At 39.7% G+C, this 13,521-nt stretch overlaps 1 protein-coding gene across 1 annotated transcript; it reads right to left on the bottom strand.

The window, feature by feature from the left end:
• Positions 1–385: 385 nt before the first annotated feature.
• DYNLRB2 (dynein light chain roadblock-type 2) lies at positions 386–13,256 on the bottom strand. The gene is made up of 4 exons (XM_073307988.1): positions 13,176–13,256; positions 12,500–12,575; positions 5,449–5,616; positions 386–3,331 (listed from the first exon to the last, which is right to left on the bottom strand). Exons 1-4 carry the CDS (start codon positions 13,176–13,178, stop codon positions 3,288–3,290), a joined length of 291 nt encoding a protein of 96 aa, XP_073164089.1. The 5' UTR covers positions 13,179–13,256; the 3' UTR covers positions 386–3,287.
• Positions 13,257–13,521: the final 265 nt, after the last annotated feature.

The following is a 13,521-nucleotide window of genomic DNA, read 5'->3' as shown; positions in this document are numbered from 1 at the left end:
AAAATTACTTTCTCAATCTTTGATTCTGCTTTTCCTCCTATTACCGCCCACCTTTGTTCAGCTGAATCTGCTGACAGCAGATTCCATTGAGATTATGCATACTCACACATTTTTTTATTTTTTTTTTCCTGTTGAAAAACCACAGCTATACAGTAGCTCTCCTAATACAAAACAGAAATAAAAATGGCAGGATATTTCATTATATATTTATATTCTGTAATGAGGATGTTGCTAATACTGCACATACTTGCACAGCATGTAAGGAGCCTTGGTAAAGACTCTAGAGCAGGGGTGGCCAACCTGAGCCTGAGAAGGAGCCAGAACTTACTAATGTACATTTCCAAAGAGTCACAGTAATAGGTCAGCAGCCCCTGCCCCCCCAAGCCTCCCAACCCCACCAATCAGCGCTTCCCCCTCAGGATCAGAGGGAAACATGCTAGCTAACCCTCACCACTTTTCTTACTCTAGACAAACCTTTGAAGGCTAAAGCTGAGGTGGGCCTGGCCCATGCGTCCCTTTGGAAATCATATAAGAACAGCCATACTGGGTCAGACTAAAAGTCCATCTAGCCCAGTATCTGGTCTTCTGACCGTGGCCAACGCCAGGTGCCCGAGGGAATGAACAGAACAGGCAATCAAGTGATCCTCCCTCCCCGCACCTCCCGATCAACTGTTTTGTGGCATGCAGGAGGCTTGGAAGGGGAGTGGGAGGAGTGGGAGGAGTGAGGGCATAGCAGGCTCAGGGGAGGGGACGGGAAGGCGTGGAGTGGGGACAGGGCCTGTGGCAGAGCCAGGAGTTGAGCGGTGAGCACCCTCCAGCACATTGGAAAGTTGGCTCTTGTAGCTCCAGCCTTGGAATCTGTGCCTATAAAAGGAGCCACATGTTAACTTCTGAAGAGCCGCATATGGCTCCGGAGCCACAGGTTGCCCACCCCTGCTCTAGAGTACCCCAGGGAACAGAACTCAGCCTGCAGTTTCACTGCAATTGTCACTGGTTACACCGCCAAGAGTGGACCAGATTTTGCCCTCAGATCTGCATCCATGACTTGCAGGGCTTCTAGACAAGTTGTGATGGGAATGAATTTGTGGGCATTTGGACATTTGAATATTGCATAAAATGACTTATAAGCCATTTCTGCACATTAAAGCCCCTTTTCGGCAATTAAGTCTGTGTTTACATTTGAACATGGGCTTAAGTCTAATTTCAACTGGCCTTAAATCCGTGCTTAAATTTAACTTTGAACTTAAGTACACTATTGAATAGGGATGAACTTAACCCCTTCAAGTGCTTTGATAAATTGGGACCCAAACCAAAGTGATCATCAGTTGCTTCAAGAATATCAGATTAAAGTCTGGAAAAGAAATTTACACACACAAAAGAAACATAAAAATGAAGAATAAATATTGCCATGTAGAAAGCTTTTCTCTTTGCATGACTGTACTGCTGTGTCTGACTGAAGGACATTTTTCATGGCTGTGGAAGGTTTTAAGAGGTGATGCCATCTATGATATTTTTGACAAGTTAGAAAATATTACACAGTAAGGAGGACTAACTTCAGCAGTTTGCTGGAGTAATATAATGCAAAACCAATATATTGGATATTAATTTAGTAATTTGTTAACAAAAGAGAAAATTAATCTAAAATAGACATTAAATAGTAAGAATGGGGCTAAATCTCCTCCCTTCAACACTGCTGTGACTGTCAATTTCAGTAGAATTAATTCAGATGCTAACTAGAGTAAGTGAAAGGAAAGCCAGACATACTGACTTTGACTTGTACACGGGATATCCCCCAAAATACCAAAGTATTTTTTATGAATAAAAGTTAGACATTTGGCAATGACGGGTTTGCTGTTAAAAAGCATTAGTACCCCAGAACTGGTGAAGCTGATAAATGAAAAACTTTGTTTTGATACAGTATGGCCATATTTGTCAACATTCACAAATGAACGGTTGTCATTTTAAATAATTTAGAACCAATAATTTAGATGAAAGACCATAGGTTGTAGGTAGTGTTTTCTTGTACAGCACAGAGTACATTAATGTTCAAACATATGCTCTGCTTTATTTTACTTCAGTATGTAAAGATATTGATTTGCTGTATTTATTTCCATGTAATGGTCCTTTTTATGACAGCCATTCATATTATCAACTGTCACCCAGCAAGCAGATATTATACTGTGGCTGTACCATCAATAACCATTCCTGGGCTTCTATTATTCCCAAGCAACTGGGTTCATTTTCTCCCTGGGTCTCTTTAGCCAGGCTTCCTACCACTTATTTTTTCTTCCCCCAATTTCCAGATTGTACTGCCCTATGATGAAATATCAGCATAAAACTGTTCTTGACCTAGTGATGCTGGAAAAGTTTCAACTTTAAAATTAAAGAATCATTAGTAATGTGAAAATCTACGTACACGTTAAGTGTCTGATTTAAAGCAACGTTCTGAACAGGTTTCCAGTTTTGGACAGAGCTACAAGATCTGTGGCAGTGCTGCAAAATGTCCTGAAAGAAATGGCTCAGTGTGTTCAGTACATGCTGGATCTGAAGGTGGACACATCTGAGTGTTTTATCAAGAGTTTTGATTTTACTTAGAGGCACTATTTAGAATGGCCAGTAAACACAAATTAACAACAGTTTTGCATTAATTTAAGGTGGAAGGGCCCTTCTCTCCATCTGGACCTTTCTTCAGCATTAGCTTTAAAATATTTAACTAAAGCTGTTGTGATTCATTTGTTCATTAGAAACTGAAGGGCACTTAAGACAGCATAAGGTGGAAGTAAATCTAATTCTTTAGAATGATCAAAATGCAGAAGTTACAGAGGCAGAACACAGTCCTCTTTACTCCAATGGAACTGAGAGGAGTAACACTATTTAATCCTGTATTCTTGAGTTTACATGGGCACAGTTACAAGTACATACACAAGTTACTAATTTAAATGAAATGTGATTCCTGCTTTAAAAAAAAAAATCTGAACTTGTGATGTAAAAGAGAATTCTTTCGTTATAAGAATTAGCCAGAAAATCCATTAACAAAAGTTTTTTAAACATTTTGTTCTATTGTGGCTCTTCTGAGTATTTATCTACACATACAATGTTTGTTTTGCTCAAGCATAAGTTAAAGTACAGCTACAACTGAGAATATTAGCTTGGAAAAGTTTCAGCAATGACAAGTTACATACATTAAGTAAGAACTCAGTGGTATGTTTAAAATTAAATATCAATAAAGGATTATTACTTTAAAAAGTACAGCTGCATCAGTGTCTCAAAATATTGTTGCAGCAAATCTATTCACATGGATTCTGAATAACAATCAGAAGATACTCCTTATCTGTGAAGAGATACAAGAATATTTTAATCAAAATCATCGAGAAAAGAGAACATTTAAGTTAAAATATTACAGAAATATTAACGTCTACTGGTTTACTAGTAGTTTGCCCTGATTGATTTCTTTATTTCTGTTAAGATAGGAATAAATCAAACTTTTGCATTTAAACCCTAAAACATGCTTGACAAAAATGATTTCAGTCTTTTACTATTAACTGTCGACTAATTGCTATCACTTAAAGTAATAGGGCCCGATTCTGCTAATATTGGTTTTACACAAATGTAACTGCATTGTCTTCACTGGAGTTATTTATGATTTCTAGTAGGAACAGTGAGATCAGTGGCATCAGTGCAGCCACTTTGCACTGTGCTGCTGGTAGAATCTGATGACAGAATCAGTATATCTGGCATTGTAAGGATTACTTCAGTGAAAGGGTATTATGGTGGGACAAGTATAGTGAATCCAATGCCACCTCCCTCCCTACTGACATTAGGGGCATAGTTGGGTCTTCTTGATACCCTACACATTCTCATCTGATATTTTTTTACCCATTGGAGTTGTTGGCAGCCAGCATAATATATGATGGGGTACCAGTCTAGCACGCCCCCAAAAATCACAGCACCTTTGCACTCCCCGTCCTGGCTGCCTCAATTTGTAGTGTATGCTCCTTGGCCATAGCTAAGAATCTGGCCCCTTATCCATATTAATTAGGGGAAACAACCCAAAGCAAATACAAAATATTTGTACTTAAGATGAACAAGACAAATACATAAGTTTCTCTTATTGACAAGTAAGTAATTCAATCGTAATTGTTATATTAATGGTGCTAATACCACCTGTCTGATCCATTACCTACTATATTGTAAAAGAAACCCTCTTATGAGCAATGAGAAGCTTGGTACATACAGTACAGTATCAAGTGAAAAATCTGTTCTTAGAAACAACAATCGATGGATGATCATTAGTTGTTTGTTTGGTATTTGTTGTGAAAAAAAGTGAACACGTTTGCCATGTTTACTAAAAGCTTGTACAAGAGTGTTGAAAATAAGATGTATGAGGTGACTGTCCCATTCTACTGAGCATTGGTGAAGCTTCCACTATAGTACTGTGTCCAGTTCTGAGCACCACAGCTTAGAAAGATGTGAACAAATTGAAGAAAGTCCAGGGGAAAGAAAAGAAATGATAAATTGTTTAGAAAATCTGACCTACGAGGCAAGGTTAAAATTGGTCATGTTTAGGCGTGAGCAAAGAAGACTGAGGGGAGAACTGATAAGTCTTCAAAATGTGTTAAAGGTTGTTATAAAGGGAAGAATCAGTGATATTTATCCATGTCCACTGAAGATAGGACAGAAGTAATGGGCTTAATTTGCAGCCAGGGAGATTTAGGTTAGCTACTAGGAAAAACTATATAATAATAAGGGTAGTTAAGCTCTGGAATAGACTTCCAAGGGAGGTTTGGGAATCCCAGTCAGTGGAGGTTTTTAAGAACAGATTGGACAAACAGTTGTCAGGGATACTTGGTCCAGCCTAAGTGCAGGAGGCTAGACTTGATGACTTCTTAAGGTCCCTTCCAGCACTACATTTCTGTAAGATCTGGTCTTATCTTCTTGCCTCAAGTCTTGTATACTATAATTCTTATGCATCAAGATGCTAGTGTAGCTGTCTATGTAGACAATAGAAGTGAACAATATTGTGTGCATCCTATCCAAATGTAAAGGACTTAGAGCAAAAGCAAGATGTTATGTCTTATATTTTTGTTTTCATATATTATATACATGTTCTACAGTAGCTTTGTGCATTGAGAAACACACAACATTTTAACAATATTTTAGGAATAGAAATCTTAAATTACCTGGAAAAACAACAAGGAGCACTTGTGGCACTTTAGAGACTAACATTTATTTGGGCATAAACTTTTGTGGGCTAAAACCCACTTCATCAGATGCATGGAGTGGAAAATACAGAAGGAAGTATTTTCCACTCCATGCATCTGATGAAATAGGTTTTAGCCCACAAAAGCTTATGCCCAAATAAATTTGTTAGTCTCTAAGGTGCCACAAGTACTCCTCATTGTTTTTGCTGATACAGACTAACACGGCTACCACTCTGAAATAAATTACCTGGGGCTACCATGATTTCATGTTTCTTTGATCTGATCCGAAGAAAAGTTAGATCGTTCTGAGGATCTATATCTCTCACTGTGCTCCTCGCTTTCATTGTGAGCTGATGAAGAAGACCTGCATATTGTACTGTTGTAGAGTTATCTAGGGTTGTTCTGATTGGAATTCCTGCAAAAAAACAGGCACATTAAAGCAATTTTATTATTAAAATCTTTTACTGTCTGTCACATTAACAAAGCGGCAAACAGAACAAGATAGACTTTTTTTCCATTATATTTTAGGTTTTATATTGGAAAGGAAAAACAACTACATTGCTTAATACTAATACATAAGGCTACAATTTTTTTTTTTTTTACAGAGGTTGCGGAAGTCACAGAATCTGTGACTTCCAACGACCTCTGTGAATTTAGCCCCAGTGGCCTGCTGTGGTGGGGAACTGCGGGGTACCTCTGCTGCCTGGTGGGGGGTACCCGAGAGCTCTGAGCAATGCGGGCATCAGGGGGACCCTGAAAGCTCCCGGTCGCTGTGGACAGTGCCCTCCCACCCCCGGGAGCTCAGAGCGGGACCCTGCAGCTGCCCAGCCTCTGTGGGACTGTGTGGACCCCGCAGTTGAGCTCCCTGTTTTGTCATGGATATTTTTAGTCAAAGTCAGGGACAGGTCACTGGCTTCGTGATTTTTTTTTTTTTTTGCCTGTGACCTGTCCCTGACTGACTAAAAATAACTGTGACAAAATATTAGCCTTACTAATATATACAGCCAAATTTCTAAAAGGATCTCTGAACCTGAAGTCAATGGCAGTAGGATGTCTAGGAGCTTCTGAAAAATCTCACTAGGTGTCTGTCTACATCTTTAGACACCAAAATACCTTTAAAAATCTAGCTTGTAGTACTTACAAGTTTCATTGATTAATCTGTTTAAGATTACATTAAATGTTGCTGCTTTTTACATATTTCCACTATGTGTATTTTAAATACAACCATCTAACAATCATTTTAGCCAACTGTATTTAGTAAGCATTTTACATGTTTAATGATGGAATATGATTATAAATTTTGAATCTCTGTCAAATACCAAAGGAGACTATTGTAAAATGGTGTATTTGCATTTGGTGAGCATATTGCACCTTCTAGAACAGCTCTTTTAAAATTGCAATACAACATGCTGATAATAGATAGTCCACATTATATGGATCCAAAATATGATGAATGGTTGACAATATATGGATCCAGGCTTCTACTAAAAGTCTGGCAATGTAACATCAACATCCATTTTGATGAATTAACTGTAATCTTCTGTCAAATAATAATTTCCATATTGATAGAGTATGCAGTCAGAACAAAAGATGTCGTCTTTACAATTATGGTTTAACTGCAAAACTCAAAACTATTAGGGCTTAATATTTTTGCTTCACTTATAAAAAGCTACCTTGCTTTTGGACTGATTACAGAGGCACGACGTTACAAGCCCGTGAGACAATATTCCCTATTTACACACTGATGATGGTACAGCTCCTAAATAATGGGTAGAATTTTGCATATCCCAATGCCACAAAACATTTTGACATTGTAAATAATCTAGAAAGGAGCAACTAAAATTTAAGAGGCAGGAGTGATTGATTTGAGGAAAGATTAAAAATATGAACATTGTAAATTTTGGCTAAAAAAGTATTGAAGGAATACAACAACTTTCAAATATATTTGAAGGGCAATATATGAAGAAAGAAGTGAAATACAAAAGGGAATAATGGGATGAAAGTGATCAAGGGAACACGGAGAACAACTATTTGGAAAAAGTTCCTAAGAACTTAAACTATTCCATAATCTCTTTAGAAAAGCATTATTTGAGCAACTTAAACCCAAAATGCTCTCAATTTTTGATTATCCTGTTCAAGGATAATCGTTCACTGCAAGGGGATACAACCGGATGACCTAATAAATATATTCTGTCTCTCATATCTATGAAACCTTAGTATGTTGAAACTGAACTCAGGCAAATTTGGAAATAGGGATTTAATAAGGACAGGTGCTCCCAGGCACTACATTAGTGAGAGAACATCTGCATAATCACATATTGTCACTTAATAATCACAACAGTCACTTAAAAAGCAGCAATGGATAAAAATATCAAGTTTGTATGATCTCGAAACCCAATGACCATTCCAACAAACTCAGCATCTTTAATAAAATCTGTCAGCCTCTAAAGGTGTAAATAAAGTGAAATGTCTGGCCACAAATAACTTGAAAATTAATGGTTGACATTAGTGACTTCCCTAGATTAAAAGGAACTGATGCTCAGTTTGTGGGACAAACTGGAAATTAACAGAGAAACCAACAAGGCAGACAATTTTTAAACTAGTGATCTTATATGTGTGAAAGACAGAATCAATCTGGAAACATTTTCAATTCAAACAATTGAATACAGCTCTATCAGGTGTAACAAACTGTACTCTTTTCTTAAATTAACTCTACTACATATTATTTTAACAGGATGTTCAATATTATGTGCTTGTTTCAGGAATTTTATCACCATTTTATTTACATTGTTAACCACTTTAAAAAAAGGATTAAAACAGTTTGTTTAAATATAGACACTTTAATCTCTTTAGAAAAATGTAGACACCTGGCAAAAATAAAATAAAAAATAAAGTGGCTATTGGACCACCAATTCAAATTGGCCTTCTGACTTCAAATACTGACATCTTTAAAATAAATATACAGTCATTTTTCATGTCCCTGGATGGAAAGGAACAGATTTTCAAACAAGTTAGTCACACAAATATTGTTATATTTATTTGTGTGACTAACTTGTTTGAAAATCTGTTCCTTTCCATCCAGGGACATGAAAAATGACTGTATATTTATTTTAAAGAAGTATATTTAATTTGTGTGGGCAAATTTTCAGGTAACTGTACATGCAAATGGTGATTCTGGACAGTTGGGGAACTAGTTACACAAATCAGGCATGCAGTCACGCACCTGACTTTCTTGAAAGGCAGTGGCCTGGTCACTCTAGCTTTCTCGTATCTTGGATATGCCCACGGTTTAAGAGCAAGTTTCTTATATTTGTCCCCAGTATAAGTGGATGCAACATCTCTGAAGCAAATGCACATGTCCTAGAAGATCCTTGACTGACTTGGCCTGAAAAGATTCTAGAGGGAGGTGAGGAGATGGCAGTTGGAACAGAACACAGGGAGGACCTCCTGCTCAGCTGTCAGGGCCCCAGTGGGTCAAACCAGACATATAAAATGTTCTGACCTGCCTGTGCAAGGAAACGGAGGCTCAAGAACAGAAATCTGATGACGATTGTACTCTGTTCATCTTTAAAGATACTACAACCAGGATAACCTCTAAACAATGACATAAGAGCCTGCCTAAAAGTGTAAAAAGAAAAGGAGTACTTGTGGCACCTTAGAGACTAACCAATTTATTTGAGCATAAGCTTTCGTGAGCTACAGCTCACTTCATCGGATGCATACTATGGAAAGTGTAGAAGATCTTATTATATACACACACAAAGCATGAAAAAATACCTCCTCCCACCTCACTCTCCTGCTGGTAATAGCTTATCTAAAGTGATCACTCTCCTTACAATGTGTATGATAATCAAGTTGGGCCATTTCTTGACATCTGATTTGTGTCCATTTACTCTTTTACGTAGAGACTGTCCAGTTTGACCAATGTACATGGCAGAGGGGCATTGCTGGCACATGATGGCATATATCACATTGGTGGATGTGCAGGTGAACGAGCCTCTGATAGTGTGGCTGATGTGATTAGGCCTTGTGATGGTGTCCCCTGAATAGATATGTGGGCACAGTTGGCAACGGGCTTTGTTGCAAGGATATATTCCTGGGTTAGTGGTTCTGTTGTGTGGTATGTGGCTGCTGGTGAGTATTTGCTTCAGGTTGGGGGGCTGTCTGTAGGCAAGGACTGGCCTGTCTCCCAAGATTTGTGAGAGTTTTCGGTCATCCTTCAGGATAGGTTGTAGATCCTTAATAATGCGTTGGAGGGGTTTTAGTTGGGGGCTGAAGGTGAGGGCTAGTGGCGTTCTGTTATTTTCTTTGTTAGGCCTGTCCTGTAGTAGGTGACTTCAGGGAACTCTTCTGGCTCTATCAATCTGTTTCTTCACTTCCGCAGGTGGGTATTGTAGTTGTAAGAATGCTTGATAGAGATCTTGTAGGTGTTTGTCTCTGTCTGAGGGGTTGGAGCAAATGCGGTTGTATCGTAGAGCTTGGCTGTAGACGATGGATCGTGTGGTGTGGTCCGGCTTTCACAAATCAGATGTCAAGAATTATAACATTCATAAACCAGTTGGAGAACACTTCAATCTCTCTGGTCATGCGATTACAGACATGAAAGTCGCTATTTTACAACAAAAAAACTTCAAATCCAGACTCCAGCGAGAAACTGCTGAATTGGAATTCATTTGCAAATTGGATACAATTAACTTAGGCTTGAATAGAGACTGGGAGTGGCTTAATCATTATGCAAGGTAGCCTATTTCCCCTTGTTTTTTCCTAACCCCCCCCCCCCAGACGTTCTTGTTAAACCCTGGATTTGTGCTGGAAATGGCCCACCTTGATTATTATACACAATGTAAGGAGAGTGGTCCCTTTGGATAAGCTATTACCAGCAGGAGAGTGAGTTTGCGGTGGGGGTGGGGTGAGAAAACCTGGATTTGTGTTGGAAATGGCCCACCTTGATTATCATACACATTGTAAGGAGAGTGATCACTTTAGATAAGCTATTACCAGCAGGAGAGTGGGGTGGGAGGAGGTATTTTTTCATGCTTTGTGTGTGTATATAATAAGATCTTCTACACTTTCCATAGTATGCATCCGATGAAGTGAGCTGTAGCTCACGAAAGCTTATGCTCAAATAAATTGGTTAGTCTCTAAGGTGCCACAAGTACTCCTTTTCTTTTTTCGAATACAGACTAACACGGCTGTTACTCTGAAACCTGCCTAAAAGTGTAGGTGAAGATGGAGGTGCATTAGCAGATCTGTGAGAGAAAGCATACTGTACTTTTATTATGTCAATGAACCTGTGCTGAGAAATGTGCTTTCTTTTATGCAAACAAGTGTCACAATATTTAAAAAGACAAAGTAGAAACTCAAATTTCCATAATCTGAATAAAGAAAACATTCTTCCTTTAAAAATTTAAGACAACAAAAATGAATATTGTTCAAAAAATATTGTTTGCATAAAGTAGGCAACATTTTAAGCATCACTGCTCTTGACATTAACAAAGTTTTAAAAATACTGGCGTTATTTTCCTATTCAAATATTACAGATCGATGTTTCATTTGTTCTTCTACAAGAAGAAAAAACTAAAACAATCAATTAACAATCTCCAAATTCCAAACACTGATCAGTGATTCTTCCATCACCATTTAAATGGTTGGTTTTGTCCATAGTTTAAGTGTGCAAATTAGTCACCGCATAATTGCTCACTGGACCAAGTCACATACTGTTATTTTTTAACAATTGTCCTAAAACCAAGTTGTACCATCAAGCGAATAAACAACAGTTAATAGAAAGACACAAATATGAATGGATACAATACAATTCTTCAATTACTGTTAATGTCAGTGCACAAATTTCTCTTTTGACCTGCAACAGCTATTCTGTGACCCGGTGAACCATTTTTGACCTGGCCAGGCATGTAAATTAATTATCTAGACTTACCAACCTCTGAAAGAACACTTATAATTCCCTCTTGGTTTTTCTCCCTTCTGTTGTTGAACTGCTACTAGGACAACAGATAGATACTGGGTTTATTTGGATTGTGAAAGTGATAAGGGATTGTCAGAGCTTTACCACAATATATGCAACTATTTAATGCAGTGTTTTTACTGGGGGGAAGAGGGGAGAGGAGAGATTAGAATAAAAATATTCTGGGTCAGAACCTTGGCCCCACAAACAGGCTTAAGTGAACAACTGGGGATTCCTCCAGGAGCACAGGACTGACATATCTGACTACATGCCACGCCCCATTCATCCCAACTTGCAGCCCTCTACTTAAGGGTTATGGCCAAGGGCCAGGTGGCATAACACAGGAGTCACTATTTTCACCAAATCCCTGATGACCCCAGGAGACACTTGAAGACCTCTGAAATGGCTGAAGTTAGAGCAGCCCGGAGGCTGTTGCCTAGCAGGCTAAGCCTAAATTTTGGCTGTGGGATATTTTTCTCCCAGTGTTTTTGTTTTTTTTCTGTGGGGGTGGGGGAGAATGTGGAGAAAGTGAGTTTCTAATCGAATTGGTATGAAACAGAGGAATGATTCTAGGAGGGGCTGTATACTCCTCTTCACCTTCTGAGCTATGCAAAGGGTCAACCATCCAGTACTGTAAGTCTGGCCTTTCAACTCTACATCATATGGTTGAATTTTGCTAACCCACATTTGGCTAAACAGCACACTTTAAAAAGCCATGTAAAAATAGTGGTCTCTGACCAACTCTCAGCAAGACTTAATGGCAGATGCTGTAGCAAGGTCTCAGACTATAATTATTAAATTTCTCAGATCTGAAGAAAAGATCTGTGCAAGCTCGAAAGCTTCTCCAATAAAAGCTACTATCTTACCCACCTCATCTCTCTAATATCCTGCGACCAACACAGCAATAACAACGCATATATTAATATTTACTAGCAGACTACAAAGTATTATAATAATAGAACTACAGTTGACAAAAACAACAAAATGCGATGCATTTTTAACAATGGTTTCTCCACTTAATTCCTAATTCACAAAATTCCAGAATTTGCCATGTTTCTACCTTTCAGTATCTTGAATTAAAGAAGCTGCAGCATATTAAAAATATAAGGTCAGATTTACAGAACTGTGTGCATTTTTGCTGCACAAATCAAGGTCTGCATGCATCAGTTTTGAGTGTGCATTTTTGAAAGTTTAACCTATAATGATTACATTTTTGCAAAATATTGTAAAGTGGTTACATTGTTTAATAACACAGGATATATTGCAATGATGTAAGTGGTTACATCCAGTGCCTCTATGAAGTTTATTTTTGGATTTATAAATGCAGTATATTTACCTTCTGCATTTACAACAATAGTTCCAATAACCCCTTTGTGTGCCTGAATCCTCTTTAGCGTTTCCTCTACTTCTGCCTATAAAAAAAAATGAAATCACAGAAGTAAAGAAAATTAACAGTCTTATACTCAGCTGTGTCCCAGCCCTCTCATCAAAATGTGTGTATGTGAAGGTATCCCTCCCCGCCCCTCATTTACACCCATGTAACTCTACTGAGGACTGACTATGCCTCTTGGTTTTCATCCCTGCAGAAAAGTGCTGCTTGCCAAAACAGGAGGATCTGCCCAGCAGCGTTTACCGAGGCAGCGGCTAGAGAGGAGCAGGCAGGCAGCATCCCACTGCAGGGGCCCTTCAGGGGCAATGGCATCCGAAAGGGGCTCTAGTTTGGCAGAGGGGTCAGGTACCACAGACTCAGTGGGGCTTTCCTCACCGACAGGAAGGGGATCTAGGAGTGCACGCCCCATGGGGAAACGGAGAAAAAAGACCGCTCCGCGCTGTGTAACAGTGTGGGTGCCGATGGCCGCTGTACCCCGCAAAGTGCTGCCTAGTGACCCCCTCCCCCCCGAGCGCTGCCCAGTGCCCCCCCACAGTGCTGCTCAGTGCCTCCCACGCCCCCTGAAACTGCGGCTGCCCAGCGCCCCCCATGCACCGCTCCCCCCGGGGGGAGGCCCCGTTACCATGGCCAGGGACGCGCAGGAGGAGTCACCAGCGTGAGACCTAGACTCCCTCCTCGCAACGGTTGCTATGGGGCTGGCCCGGAAGTGCGGCTGGGAGCGGAAGTGGGGGAGCTGCGGGGTGGAGGAGGAGGAGGAGGAGGAACAGCCCCGCCCCCTGCCCGCCCCGCGCCAACCCGCTCCCAGGCTAGCGCCAGAGGCGGGGCTCTGGCACGTCCCTGGCACCCCCCCTTCCCCCAACAAACAAACTAACAAACCCCATTACTCCAAACACAAACCAGGATCAGGATGTCCGCAAACAAACCCAGCCACATAACAAAACAAACACACCCAACCAACTCAGAGAAAA

This window comes from Lepidochelys kempii, chromosome 12 (genome assembly GCF_965140265.1).
Source record: "Lepidochelys kempii isolate rLepKem1 chromosome 12, rLepKem1.hap2, whole genome shotgun sequence".
Taxonomy (NCBI): Eukaryota; Metazoa; Chordata; order Testudines; family Cheloniidae; genus Lepidochelys; species Lepidochelys kempii.
Note: the sequence above shows the minus strand (reverse complement) of the source record. Positions and strands in the feature narration are given on the sequence as shown.